The sequence below is a fragment of the Rhipicephalus sanguineus genome, chromosome 1 (assembly GCF_013339695.2).
Source record: "Rhipicephalus sanguineus isolate Rsan-2018 chromosome 1, BIME_Rsan_1.4, whole genome shotgun sequence".
Classification (NCBI taxonomy): Eukaryota; Metazoa; Arthropoda; class Arachnida; order Ixodida; family Ixodidae; genus Rhipicephalus; species Rhipicephalus sanguineus.
Genome location: NC_051176.1, coordinates 182,964,145 through 182,979,029, shown reverse-complemented (window position 1 = coordinate 182,979,029; position 14,885 = coordinate 182,964,145). Strand labels below are relative to the sequence as shown.

At 46.6% G+C, this 14,885-nt stretch overlaps 1 protein-coding gene across 1 annotated transcript in view; it reads left to right on the top strand.

Moving 5' to 3' along the window:
* Nucleotides 1-14,400, top strand: part of LOC119403453 (uncharacterized) — a 64,163-nt gene extending 49,763 nt beyond the window's left edge. Inside the window, exons 2-8 of the mRNA XM_037670389.2 lie at nucleotides 1,177-1,342; nucleotides 2,338-2,429; nucleotides 3,437-3,506; nucleotides 5,768-5,843; nucleotides 6,830-7,183; nucleotides 7,281-7,752; nucleotides 12,897-14,400. Of these exons, the coding sequence (XP_037526317.1) occupies nucleotides 1,183-1,342; nucleotides 2,338-2,429; nucleotides 3,437-3,506; nucleotides 5,768-5,843; nucleotides 6,830-7,183; nucleotides 7,281-7,752; nucleotides 12,897-12,923 (1,251 nt within the window). The 5' untranslated portion in view covers nucleotides 1,177-1,182 and the 3' untranslated portion in view covers nucleotides 12,924-14,400. The remainder of the gene's footprint in view (nucleotides 1-1,176; nucleotides 1,343-2,337; nucleotides 2,430-3,436; nucleotides 3,507-5,767; nucleotides 5,844-6,829; nucleotides 7,184-7,280; nucleotides 7,753-12,896) is intronic.
* Nucleotides 14,401-14,885: the final 485 nt, after the last annotated feature.

The following is a 14,885-nucleotide window of genomic DNA, read 5'->3' as shown; positions in this document are numbered from 1 at the left end:
TTTACAGAAACAGAAATGCAGCAATGGTTGACTTCAGAAAGAACAAGAAGTGATTGAGCGTCACCTTTGTAAACAAAACAAAGCGGATGTTCACCACGAGCTGTACCTCGTAGTTGGGTCTTGTTACGCTGGTCTGCGCGACGCACCTTTGATATTCACCGGCATGACGATTCACTCCACGCGGACGTTTGTTCTCCTCCGCAGGCGACCCTCTTCAAAACTTGTCACTGCTCCCGCGGCGTCATCTCTTGATACTTTACTCGCAGCACTAGATCATCAAACAACACGCCTTCTGCGGTCGAGCGAACGATGCTATCACTAGAACGACATAACTTCTTCGCTGACTAACTTCTCACTGACTGACTCTCCGTCGCCGCGCGCTTGCATCTTGCATTGCTTGCATTGCCTGTATCGGCTCGCGCCTGGGTTCGGGAAGGGCGAAGGTGCGTATGATTCGTCTGTGCGTAGCACAGCGAAAGCTAGGGAAAGGGCGAGATTCTCTCACCGATTCTTCTGCGGAATCAGACGGCGCCGCTGGCGCTGCTTTGCTTTCTCGAATATCCCGATCTTTCGCGTGCGTTGGCTGCTTGGCTGTGTCGGTGGCGTCTTCTGCGGAGAGGGTAAGGGGCGCGCTCTCGGCGCCTTTTTGTACTTGTTTTTTCAATGCGCGCGCTCTGTCGCGCACGAACCGTCGGTCCCAGGCTTTCATGCCGTCGTTCGAAATCGGCGACGTGCGCTTAGTTAAGCGCTCGTTCGTCACAAACATCGTGCACAAGTCCACTTTCGTAGAGGCCCGCGCCTTTCCTGCAGCTGCCAGTGCAGAATTAGTTGGCTGGCACCCGCACGAAGGGGAAATAGCAGCCGCGAACTTCATCTATCTCCTCACACCAAAGCTGTGCAAAGCGCTGTCGTCTGCTCGGCTTCCCGCACGTACTGTCGGCGGCGACCGCTAGGTGGCTATCAGTGGCGCCTCTATAGGCGGTGCACAAGGCGTATAGACCATCGTGGCGGGCTTTGCAGTGTTGCTCCTAAAACACAAAGCTTCATGCAGGATATATAGTGCCCAAACGTACACTCCGGCGGATATCTTCTCATTCAATTAAAACATGCTCGGTCGTTTACTTAGCTTTCCAACAGTGAGTACATGCTTTATTCCTCTTCTTTATACTGATGCAGCGGCAGATGGAGCGCCGCAGGCGGAGGCCGGCGAGCTACGCGCTAGCGGGCTTGGTGCTGGCGAGCCTCGGCTGCACAGCCGTCTGGGCTCGTATCTACGACCGTTGCGAACTTGCCTTGGAGCTGCACGACCGTTTCAAGTTCCCCAAGAGGGACCTCGACAAGTGTGAGTAGCCATCTTATAAAATTAACTTTAAGTGTCAATTTACTCACCACAGATAAGTTCCTGCTCGTTTCTTTGTTATTATAGTAAGTGAGTTAGTTAAATACTGAGGATACGCAATATGTATACAGAGTTTTATCCTCCGGGTATCTGTTACAAGCATAATGTGAAATCAAGCCGAGAAAAAGTAATAATTGTGTACAAAGGTAACTTTTGTTTACCCTGGCTGTCGAAAGTCTTGCTATACAAAACTTCTTCACAATCATATTTATATCTTTGTTATTTTGTTCCATCTACACCCGAATTGCTTCTATGAAGGCGGCGTGCATGCGTTGACAAAACGAATGCTAGGCCATAAACTTGGAACGTATGTATACAAACGTTAGCAGCACAGCTCAAACAAAACTGTGATACATTATGTTAAGCTTACTCTTGTGACGGTGGTGCATTCATCAGGGGCGGGGGATAAGAATACACGACTGCGGTAGACCCACAAAAGTGTGCGGCACGACCGACGCAAGCCTATAGACATAAGCTAGGAAGTCACGTGTAGCAGTCCACAAGACCCAAACTGCAACTAGATGGAGTGTCAGACGCGTTACTACATGATTGAATATTTTCCTCATTCTAGCTTAACCAAGATAGGCCGCCAGGAAGCGATATTTTGCGCAGATCCGTTTTAGAGCTGTCGTAAAAGCACTGCTGCATCTAGGACGAGTGGGAATTGCATACTAATGGATTGCGGTTTCCAAAACAGATAAAAGTAAGCTACGCAGAAAACAAACGCTATACTGCTGCTGCTTCGCATGGATGAGGCAAGGTTGTGGTCATGTTAGGCTGTTAAGCGCTCCTGCATTACATATATTCGGCGATGCCACGTTTAGCTCTGTCGCAATATTACTGTCTCACTGTACTACGTGCACACTGACATTACAACAGACGTGACACAGGAAAGAACAGCACTAAAGCATCGTTATTTCTTTGCTTTGCTCCTACAGGGTTGTGTCTCGCCTATTGGGAGAGCCGATTCGACACTCGAGCATACCACAAGGGCAAATACGATGGAAGTGGCGACCACGGTATCTTCCAGGTAAGTCATTTTTCTTTCTCCTTCTGAGACCAATCGCTTTGGAAACAATAAACTGGTCTTTCATGCAATGCTAAACACAGTTCTTGCTATGCTCTTCTTCAATACCTACTAATGGTTATTAAGGCGAAAGCCTTAAATGCCTCATCAAACGCGACAATTGACCGTCGGCGTCACACGTCGGCGGCGTCAACACGAGTGATACAAAAAGATCATCATCATGTGATGACGTCACCATATGACGTCATCATGACGTTACAGATCGGCAGAATTTGTGACGTCGTCATGAAGTCACATAACGTGGCGTCACATTATGACGTTATCGCACGACATCGCTGCTTTGCACTGCCTCCGTGATTGGTGGGGCGATCATGGAGGCAGTGCAAAACCAGATGAGGTGCAGAAAGCTTGCAATGCCTCCGATTCTGGAGGCAGTGCGAAACCACGTTAGGTGCAGAAAGGTTTCGAAGGGTTGGGGGGGTCAATACACCGACTGAAAAAAAGAAACAATCAGATGGCTTTTACCTTCGAGTCATCTTAGTCGAATGCATAATAAGGGGCCCTGCGTTTGTTTCTTTTTTATTTTAATGTACATATTCGCCGTTTTTCACTAATCGACACCCACGAAACGAAATAAGGACTCCTTGGTGTACCTACACTCTAAGCAAAAGAAGAGTATGTGTTACTCTTCTCGGTATGTCCTGACTTGCCACGTTAATGACTCTCCTTAAAGAGACACGATAACTCTCTTTTGGGTTCCACCACTCTCTGACGAGAGTATAATGATGCACAAAGAGAGTCCACGTGTCTCTTTAATAAAGAGAGTCATATACGCGGCAAGTCAAGTCTCCCAAAAAAGAGCCAACTCTTTTTTTTTTCCCCTTGGAGTGTAATGTTTGGAATAAAATTTCAAAAATATCTATAATTTAAAAATTTTCAAGAACTGGAGAGCAGAAGTCTTCCTATAACTAAAAGCGCATATAAACGACGCCTGTGTGTTTGAATCGCAGATCAACGATAAGCATTGGTGTCAGCCTCACCAAGGTCACAGCGAGAACGTCTGCAGGATGCCATGTTATCGTGAGTAAACCATCATTGCATTTCTTGCTCGGAAAGCGAAATCCTTTCACGGCAGTTGTCGTTTTTCTCGCGAAAATTCTGCTAACAGGATTCCAGATTTACTCATCATCATCATCATCATCATCATCATCAGCCTGTCTACGCCCACTGCAGGGCAAAGGCCTCTCCCATGTTCCGCCAATCAACCCGGTCCTGTGCTTTCTGCTGCCACGTTATACCTGCAAACTTCTTAATCTCATCTACCCACCTAATTTTCTGTCTCCCCCTCACGCGTTTGCCATCTCTTGGAATCCAGTCAGTTACCCTTAGTGACCACCGGTTATCCAGATTTATTACAGCCTGCCAAATATTTCTGAAATCTCTAAAAGACGATTAATGCAAATCGCAATGACAGATAAAACTGTAAATAAACTGTAAATATCAGCAGCTGAAAAGTTTATGCAGCGCTAGTATCATTTTCGCGCTAGCGTGTACGAAGTTGCAAGAACTGGGAAAAGCTCAACCTCAAGGCCTAGCGAATAAAAAAAAAAATCAGTTATGCTTGCCAAATTCCCCACGCTAATTACAGAAACATGCATTTCCTTTCCGAGTTTGTAGCGATCTTGAAAACAGAAGACCTAAAACCCGAAGTCGCGACATCACACCGCGATTGCCGTGAATGCTTGCAATGTGGTGCATTTCTAACGGAACGGCGGTCAGCGAGCGGCTGTGCTAATCGCTGTTGCGCTTTCCTTACTGCGCGCTTTCAAAAACAAAAATCATTCGTTTAGTGCCATATCACTGCTCCCAGCTTTCGAGACTGCATTGATGTACTGGAGACGTTGATCATCACCGCTTAGGTTACATCTGTTTCAGGATCTTGGGACAACAGCAGACTCAGTTCATATGACTGCATGCATTAAGAAAAAAAAAAATGCCTTACTAGACCGACTAAAAACAAAACAAAAAGAAAACAAGAAAAATTAGCTGTGAGCATTTACATCGGCGCTATTAGCCCCCTTATTTCCTAAAGCTCAACCTAAATTCTGAGTTCGTTATAAACTAGAAAGCGATTTTTTTTCTTTCGCGAACCATGGCCGAAATTCTAGTTTTTTTTTGTTTTTTTTTCACAGAAAGCGGAAATAAATATATGTCAATAGTGCAACACTGTGAACTCTGAACAACGCTTCTTATATTCCTGTACCTAAATTAATTGATGGGCGTTAACGTTCCAAAGCAAAATAATGACTACGGTACAATACGTAATCATAAATTTGTGCCCTGGGAGTGTTAACCAGCGCCACCACTCACGGCGATGACGGTGGACGTGGATGGTCGTGTACACCGCATGCATCGCCAAGAGCTCGGACTTCTTGGGCGAATGCCACTGACCAATAAACTCTTGCATGCTACCGGCAACTTTGATGCCTTCAGCTAGCATAAGAGTGCTCCTTGGTCAGTTGCCTTCATCCAAAGCGTTCACATACTTCGTGGCGCTTGCGGTTGATAGGGCGGTCCACGTCCACCGCCATGGCCGTGAGTGGTGGCGCTGGCTAGCGCTACCACGATTAGTTCTAGCCCACGTAAGCACCCATAAAAGTGTGCTCGAAAACGACGCCACGATAGCTCAATTTGTAGAGTACCGCATGCGTGATGCGAAGACCTGGGTTGGAATACAATCTGTGGCAAGTTGTATTTTCGTCCGCATTATTTCTTTTTGCTTTCTAATTTGTAGATTTCAAATAAGTAAATCAAGTAATTTTTTGGAGAAATTTGTAGCACACACAAGTGACAGGGACACAAAGAATAGAGACAAACGAGCGCTAACTACAACTATTTATTTTTTGAAAACGACTGAACATATAAGCACCAGGAATCCGCACAGAGCATGTGCGCGCTACGAATTTCACCATGAATATCTACCAACTTGCCCAACTATCAGTTTCACTGCAATTTTTCCTGTTTTTTTTTTTACCTTGTGCTTTGCTTAATTGAAAAGTCAAATAAAAGGGGATAGTGCCTTTGTGGTGGCACCGGATTCCTGCGAATATATGTATATATTTACACTACAATAAAAGGCTCTTAAAAACCACCCCAATTTCTTGCCAATATTATGACAAAAACTTCAAATGCGTTTATGCCTTTCAATGTTGAAATACAAACAGTATTTAACAGCCTGTAAATGCCCTGCTTCGTTCACTCAATTGATCTGCTAATTCTCGAAAAATAGCGATAACGAAGCCATCGTCAATGGTTTCTTTTTTGTGCGTGTGTCCTTGCAGTATTACGGGATGACAACCTATACGACGACATTGAATGCGTGAACAAGATATTCCGGAGGCACGGTTTCCACGCCTGGTGAGTGTCGACATATGTGTTCTAATACTTTTCCACACGCGGACCTTTTGAAAAACCAGCTTCTCTTGTCTTTGCTAACGCACCACATTGTCTGTCGCTTCATCTGTCGTCTTTTGCATAGCACTATAACTCTCTCCAGTAGTCATGCCATATTAACTGACCCGATCCACCACTGTTGTAAGGCTCACTTAATCGACAATGCGCACTGAAAGAGAAATAACCTGAACCGTCTCGAGCAGTGCTATTTAAACTTAGTTTTTAATTTTCGAGGTGTCCTGTCGTTTCCACAACCAAATACAAGAACAATGAGACGTTTACATGGCGGGCTCGATATAGACATACACTTGCGTTAAGTCAAGGCAGGGCGAATATAGCAACATCTGGTGGCTAAGAGCTGTATTAAGGAAGCAATACTAATCGATTTACGCAAACATGCATGCATGATCAGGGGTTATAAGCACAACTCTCAACACAAAACCTGTGTTAAAAACAAAGTAACATTTTCTGCTGTTATACGACATTAGGCTTTCGAATTGTACCATGTTATTTCAGTTCTTCTAGTCTGCAACACGCACGCAGGCAGGCAGGCAGGCAGGCAGGCAGGTACGCACGCACGCACGCACGCACGCACACACGCACACACACGCACGCACGCACGCACACACACACACACACACACACACACACACACACACACACACACACACACACACACACACACACACACACACACACACACACACACACACACACACACACACACACACACACAAATACGCACGCACGCGCGTACTAATTAACGAACTTTGCCCTTTTGCTCTTTCACGGTTATGTAGATGCTCTAGGGCACGCTGTATACAACGATGTTTTTTTTCTCTCACTTTGCGATGAAGGCTTGCCTTAGGACAATGTTTTGTGTGGTTTATTTGCGCGCAGTAGGGTCCGTGTCGCATATGAATCTTAATCTCGTCATGTGTTTTCCGCAGGATGATGTTCAGCCACAAGTGCTCGGGCAACACGCTCGAGTTCTTCAATGGCTGCGACTTTCGGATACGACGCGGTGACATGACTAGTTCACCGACAGGGCTACAGATCACCATAGAGCCGCCACCCATACTGGAGAAGCTGAGCCAACTCAGCAAAGGCATATACCAAGCGGGCAGCCATCCAGTGCCCACGCGCCGTGCGCCGGATCCATCCACAGGACCAAGCGCGGGCCCGCCGGCTCCACGCTGGGCACCCAAAACGAACATGCCGCCCAAGCCGCGCCCTGTCGCCGTTCGACCGCCTAGGCCTCAGCCACCGCCAAAGAAGGAAGCTAATGCTGTCTTGCCCCACAGGTAGGACTTTATTACTTGTCTTGCTGCAGTGACGACGTTAATGCTAATCCACTGTGCTGGCCTTGGCAAGTGATGTAATGTGAGTTCAAACATGCAGGCCGCCGCCGCTGAAGCGCTTGCCAGCACCGCCTCAACAAAAACCGCCGCGTATTGTGCCTGCCGCTGTTGCCAGGCCGCCTCCCCGGCAGCAAGGGCCACATTTTCCGGCACTGGCGAGGCCTCCGCTCACACGGGCTCCGCAGCGACCTAAAACACCAAGTGGCCTTCTTGTGCCGCAGGAGTCGGTAGGCCAAGTTGTATTCGGGGTTCCTCCACCATTCGTGCCAACGTTACCCGGCACGCACCAACGTCGTCCGCCACCGCCGCCACCTCCACATCTCGTGGCCGTGCCGCCACAGGGCCTGGGCATGTTTGGTCTGCGTCGTGGCCCACCGCCGCTGCCTATACCTATCCACGTGCCTCCACCGCAGGACCAACGGTCACCAGTGGTCTACAAGCGCACGAAGACGCGCCGGTTACCCGGGGGCCTCCGGCTACGGCCTTTCTTCGGCTTCGCCAGGTCGTCTAGGGTGCGTTCAAGCGTTCTTTTTTGCGCAGGCCCACGTGTAAATTGCTTATCCTTTTGGTTATGCCACAAGAACGTCAGTAGCAGATGTCGATGTAGAGACGCTTGACTACTTGTATTTAGAACAAGTTAAAGGCATGCGGAGGTGTTCTCGCATGCCTGCACATAAGTGCAAGAAAAAGAAGGGACAGAAATGTTACTATATAGGGTATAAATGGACTGCGTAATGTTGAAGTTTCATTTTTCACAGTAAGAGCGGTCTACTTGTAGCTACGTTGTTACCTATATTTATCCGTAGCTTATAGGGTGGCACAATTGCAGAGTTACGGTATGTAAAAGCCGTAATGGCTTTTTCGCCCACTTGGTTTAGGCGGCCGTGCTACTTCAAGAGCAGCAAAGTTGTCGGTGGGGCAGCGCCTTTCTACTCGCGGAAGAGAAATATGCCACTTTTCTTGATTGTTTTATACAATGAATAACTCGCTGCGAGTGAGTTTCACTTACCTTTTTTTTTTATGTGACGCTTCCTTTGCTTCGTTCCATAACATTGAATACAGGCTGCAGCGTTCTCGGATAGACGTAAGAAAGTGTCTCTGGCGACTTCATTAATAACATACTATAGGTGTTCCATGTAGCTAGTAGATCCAGAAATCCCCAGCACAAATGCGCGGGGTTTACCTGCCTAGTCACGGGATAAGTGAACGACCTCACCTTCCCCTTCCCTCGTGCAAGCTAGCACGTTGATGTGGCTGGTGCGCGCGTTGCGTAACACGGCAACAATTTGATTATAATTCCTCCAGGCGCGCATTATGATTCAAGGTCTATAAATGAGCACTCGAGGTAGCGGCGCGCGAACACGTATCTGTTTATTGTTTTGCGTGTTTCGCGGGCTATTCTTATTTCTCTAAAAAAATAAAAACAACCAGGAAAATTCAAGCACAACATAAATACCTGATTACGAGATTACTTGAGGCAAACTACAGCTTCATAACTGACATGTTAGCGATTCAAGCCGTCATTAGCTAACAATAGGCACTGCTGACTAGTGCTGGTAGCTAGCATGCAAAATATATATGAACGACGACGCAATAGAGGCCGTTGGCTAAGTAATAAATGCTACAACTTGCCATTTCGCAACGTATGGAAGGTAGCCAACTGACGCGTTTCAACGCGGTGACAAGCTTGCTTTTCAGCGGAGAAATTAAACGAGTAGTGCGTTACACCAGCGCACAATTTATGGCGAAAACAAATCTTTGAAAGTGGTTTCATTTCAACAAAGCATAAAATCGTATAAACCAGGAGACACGGTACGGTGCCCCTCTAGGAACTTTCTAGATCGAGAGCTGCTGAACGCGCTACCTCTGATCTTTCTTCGCATCTGATTCGTTAACGCACCTAGTATCCCCCACTTCATGGGAGCCTGATATTTCCTGTAGCGCATGCACCTTGCATGGCTGGCGCTTTGGTGTCAGATAATACAATCAGTACTACTACTGCGCAGGTGGTGCAATAAGTTAGAAATTGATATTTAATTACTCAGTCCAAGACTTCTTATCGTTGAACAGTTCCGATACTCGCGCTAATCACGCCGAGAAATAAATTTCGAGTACTACGGCTGATTTCGTTAAAAGTCGCTAATCGTCTTTGAGCGAAAGCACGCCAAGCTAGCGGCAACCGTCTCTGCTCCTGGGCCACGGTGAAAGGCAAGTTGATTGTATATTTATAACCAGAGCAGAGTAGGCGCCTCAAGAAGAAAAAAAAAAACGTTTAAGCGAATCAGCTGCACATCGTTTAATACAGTTAAAGCGTTTCGTCCTCCCTGAAAAACGCTGCACGTTCTCTTACCTCGGATGAAGTAGCCACCTAGATGAAAATGCCGCGGGCATGGAACCATCGCCGCCGTTGCTGACTTCCTAATCCGCATTTTCCAGGCTTACATAGCTGCCAGCTCTTCGTTTCGCTGTCGTTTTGGAAAGGATGCAATGACAGCTCACGACTTTCCCTCTTGTGAATGCGTTGAACGGCACGCAAGAGTGTTCTAGAGATTTATTTTTGTAGCGTTCCTCGGACGATGACATCGAAAGAAACGTGAAGCGCACGATCTGCGCAGCAGACGCCCCTCGGATTCCGGATATAGAACATTTCCCTGCGCATTCCCGATGCGGCGCCATTACAATGAAAATCGCGAATAGCACTTAACGCGGTCGTTGCGGGTGGATGGCGAGTTGAGAATGCTGGTGCAGAGTTGCTGTGTAAACATCTTACAGCGAGCCGTCCGCGCATCAAGCACCCGGGGCCGCCGTTGAACGCCTTCTAAATGGGGAACACGAAAGTAGCAGCCGCCGTCCGCTGCTCCAGCAATGTTGCTTAGATAGGCCGAAAATCACATTGTGCTACCTGTTTTAACTGCGTAATATCACAAGGAAGATTTTTTTTTAACCCTGTCATGAACTGCGTCAAAGACTTGGTGGTGTGGAATGAGATGGTGCCAGATTCATCCGCCTCAGCTACAGGAGGGACAGTGTTTATGACCGTTTGCCATGCACACCATTGCGCAAGATGCGCGCAAGACGCTTAACCGCCCGTACCGGGTAGCCAGTTGTTCGCAATAACTGGTAACCAACAGTCACCAATTACTGCAAGGAAAACGCCGCCTGCCGCAACAACAAAACGTTACCGCCAGCGCTGGCATGAAATATCACGAAATTTCCAACTGAGACAATAATAAAACTCAGCGCTATACTCGTTTCCCATGCAAATTCGTTTGACTTACGCAAGTAACTTCACTTTCTATAGCAGCGAAATAGTGGAATGTTACGCAGGTGTTAGGAACGATGTTTTAACGCAGATGCATTGTATGACCCATGAAGCGAAAAATCCGCCGTCCGTACGGCGCTAACATCTGATGGTAACAAGACTCACGTGACCAAGAGATGTCATGTTTCACTGTAGAGAGAGAGAGATGTAATGCGGAAAGGCAGGGAGGTTAACCAGAAAACATATCTGGTTTGCTACCCTGCACTGGGGAAGGGGTAAGGGGAGACAGAATTAAAACCGACCTGGCCCACCCCGAAAATTGTTTTACCAATTCGAAAATTGAGTTGACCCACTTTCAAAACTGGCCCGTGCACTCCCAAAATTTCCTTGGCCTACCCCCAAAATATGGGTGGCCCATTTTCAAATATTTGGCTTTGCCTCATCTGAACGCATGACCAAGTGACATCAAGTGATAACGTCACGTGACACAGACATCTAAACGGCATGGACGTCGGTATAGTCGTCACGCCCACAGATGCCGTGCTCTCGCATCGAATGCACGTAAGGAGACTTAAGTGCTTGTAACTATTCTTTTACGCGCCTGGTATCAAACAGCAGGCGAGCGTTCGCGTAGCCAATTGCAACATTTTGTCTACGCCTACGCTAATGCAATTTAATCTAATATCTAAATAATTAGAAAATTATACATTCCCAAGTTATTTGATCAACGCTGTAATAATAACGATGCGGATGGGGCCAACCACCGTGGTCGAAGAGATCGTAAACAGGAATTTTATGTGACCTCACGCCTACTCCCTAACGAAGCTATTGCGCACAGAGTTAACAAGAGGCGCATGGCCGTAATTGCCTTGCAAATATACCACTGTAAAGAAGAAGGACTGAATTCACAAAGATTGTCATTCGTAAGTGTCTTTCTTTTTTTTTTTTTTGCTTTGGTCAGCTAGCTGAACCGCATATGCACAGCATAGTGATCGACTGAATTCGCTTCTTCCGAAGAACTCTGACGTAAGACGTTTTTTTTTATGTAATACGGGTGTAAACTATTAAGGGTAAAAACAAACATGGGGCTTTTGCATTGGGGCCTCTCAGTCGGTGAGTTTGCACGCCATAACATCGAATTGCAGACGACCCTCCGTGGTGGCTTAGCTGTTATGGTGTTGCGCTGTTAACACGAGACGCGGGTTCAATTCAGGGCCACCCTTCTATGGGGGCGAAATGCAAAAATTCCCCTGTTCTCAAGTTTAGATGCACGTTAAAGGATCCCAGCTTCTCAAAATTAATCCGGAGTTCCCCACTAAGGCGTGCCTCTTGATCTTATCGTGGTTTTGGCACCTGAAACTCCAGAACTTAATTAAATGCAGACGGCCTGGACATACTTACAATGCCTCTGCAACTTTAACCAGGGTTTTGTGTTCTATTCTATTCCCTCCCTGCCCACCATGGTGGCCGAAACAGCGGCTGTCTGTCTCATGCCTGTAGCCGCCGGGGCCATTTCAAACAAGCCAGCAAACGACGGTCAACGAGGCACTTAGTAGCGGGCGTTGTCACATGAGCAAATTGCTGCGACAAAGAGTATGGCGCTGCAGAATGTCTTCATGCACCATTTCTGGTTTCCAGTTCTTTGCCTTAGCGACTTTTTTAATTATAAACTCTTTTGACTATTAATATTTCACCGAGGAACAATTATTACGCTGTACTCTGTTCCACAGTTTGTTGTGCGACAGCTGATCGGCAGCCGACTCGGTCCGACATAGGAAATGTTGGCTATAATCGTATACGTCTGGTGCTGCATTTCTGCCGATTTCGAACCGCGGAAAGTGGCCGTGTATCCCAGGCTGCAACACCGAATGACAAACCTGAACGCTTTTGCTGTTTTGTTGAACGTGGACAACGGATATTTAAAGTCCGATAGGACATATCCCATAAAATTTGGTATCTTGGTCTCGCCAGCGATGTTCCGCACGCAAGTGAGATTGCTATATTTCAAAAGTTTTTATTTCTTGAACCTTTGTCGTAGTGTTTCTATCCCAGTGTCAAGTAAAGACAGGACACACCTTCACTCCAAGAATAAATCGAGCATTTGGGGAGTGTTTCTGCCACAAAACTACAAATGTCATCTAACTTGCTCGCGTTTCCTTTCTTGAAAACCCGGCTCTCGCCACCTTCCTGTCAAGAATGCTATGTCACGCCGAGAGAGCGCACGCAGTTCGTGATCGGGAAGTGCCGGGACCGCGGTCATAACGTAAGGGAAGTACGCGAAGTAGTTGATTATTATAGTTGTGTGGCAGAAATACTCCCCAAATACTCTACTTTTTTCTTAGTGTTTGTGATACGTATTTTCTGAAATAATAACATGCTTATTTTTCTGTGCAGACTTTCAAGAACAAAGGAAAGACATGACAACACGTTTGGCGCAGTCAACTCAGGTCAAGTACTGTTCGACGCAGCCTTTGACTAATGCTACCCAGGGAATGAATGACCTGACCAGCCAAGTCAAGCCACAAGCCCATTGAACTCTCAGTTGGACGCAGCACAGAGTGCGCGGCGGGAAGTGTCTCGGCATTTCGCTCAACAAACACCTCATTACCAGTGACTGTCAAGCATTGAACGACAGGTCAAGTGAAGTTCTGCCGTATTGACTTTTCAACGACAGGGTGGCACCACGTATCAAGTGTACAGGAGGTAACCCGCTTCCGCAAGGAAGTGTTGGGACTGGAGAGGCATTTGGATGTATCATAACAAACGTGTGAAGGCTACTGACATATCAACCATTTTTCTCAACCGAAAAGCCGAAGTTGCTCCATACTTGCTTGTTCTTCATGCCGAATTTTCAAGCGGCGTGCGGCAGAATGGACACACTGCCACTAACTGACAGCGATAAGCCGCTATATTAGACTATGTTGCAACTGCAACCAAAGCTCAGTCATCTTGATGAAATGTCTGTCCTATGCGGTTTCTAGCGGTTTCCGTCGATTGATTGTGTAGTGATTATTTCGCGGAGAATGCACATGTATTATTAGCTGTAAATTGGCACACATACGAGCGATGGTTGTACAGTAAGCGCTGTGCAGCATCAACCGACTGTACGAAGAGATCGTAGTTTACACTTCAGGAATCTCGCAACCAGCTTCCATTTCTGTGTCACTGTTTTATGCATTGTATAAACGCTGTTCGCAAAGTCATGCGCGCCAGCGAACAATGTGTCGAGGCTCACTGTGACTGTCCTCAAAGCGTGCCCGGTACAGAGCAGCTCAAAGGCGTCTTCGTTAGGCTATACGAGTAAGTGGTATGGCAGCAGTGCTGACGTGAGCACTTACGCAACCTAGCCGAATGCAAGCTTTGGTAATTAGAAACCTAAGCCGTGTTGAATTTCCACCGAGTTCATTCGCACTGCTACCAAATAGATATATATCTTAATTTCAGCACTAGTTTTACGAACCAAACTACGTTATGCAAGACAAAGTAACAGTTGAGCGGAGAAAACACAGGAGTTCAACATTCTTAAAAGTGCGGTTTTGATGCGCGTAGGATGATGACAGCATCGATGGTAAAATTATAGCACTGCGACGGGTGTTCGCCCGAAACTGAGGCATGACAGGAATACTTCGCGGCTTATTGCGAACCTTAACATCATATAGTCGGGCGGGTAAAGTGTTGACAGTGTTGTAGCCATGGCTGTACATAAGATATATTATATAAATGTATAATTTATTTTTCATCTTTGAAACTCACTTCAACAATGCGCCCTTCAACTCTTATCCATTTTGTTTTTCTCCTTAAGCGCATAGTTTCTTTTCCCCGACTCTTTGAGAGTGCCAACATGTCAACGCGTCAGTCTTTTTTGTCTCCTTCAAAATAAATTACTTCCCATTGAGCTCATGGCGTGCTTTTTTTTTTCCTTTCTATTGGTGGTGCTCAAACAGGTGCATCCTCTAGCATTACCTTTCACCCCGTTCGATATTCGATACAGTAAGAGTCCCCTCACTGTACTTGGGAATAAGGCAAGCGCAGTTCGTTGATGACGCGGTGGCGATCATGTCTTCAAATTACTATGGTATTATGCATTCGCCATGATAACAGCTAAAAGTTCAAACGAAAAGCCACGCATCCTTCATTCCCTATGCCAGAAGAGATGACCATGCAAGCAATGCATATCCGAGCCATACGCGTGATAGGCACAAGCAGCGCTTACTATTGTATAATCCGTACGAAGCCCAGAACTCACAGAAGCAACTCCGGTAATTGATCATGCTCCAGAGGAGAAAAGCAAAAAAAAAAAAAAAAAGCTGGAGGCGAGTATTGCGATCAGACGTCATGTGGACCTTTGGGTCCGACTGCAAGGAGTGAAGAGAGGAACATGGC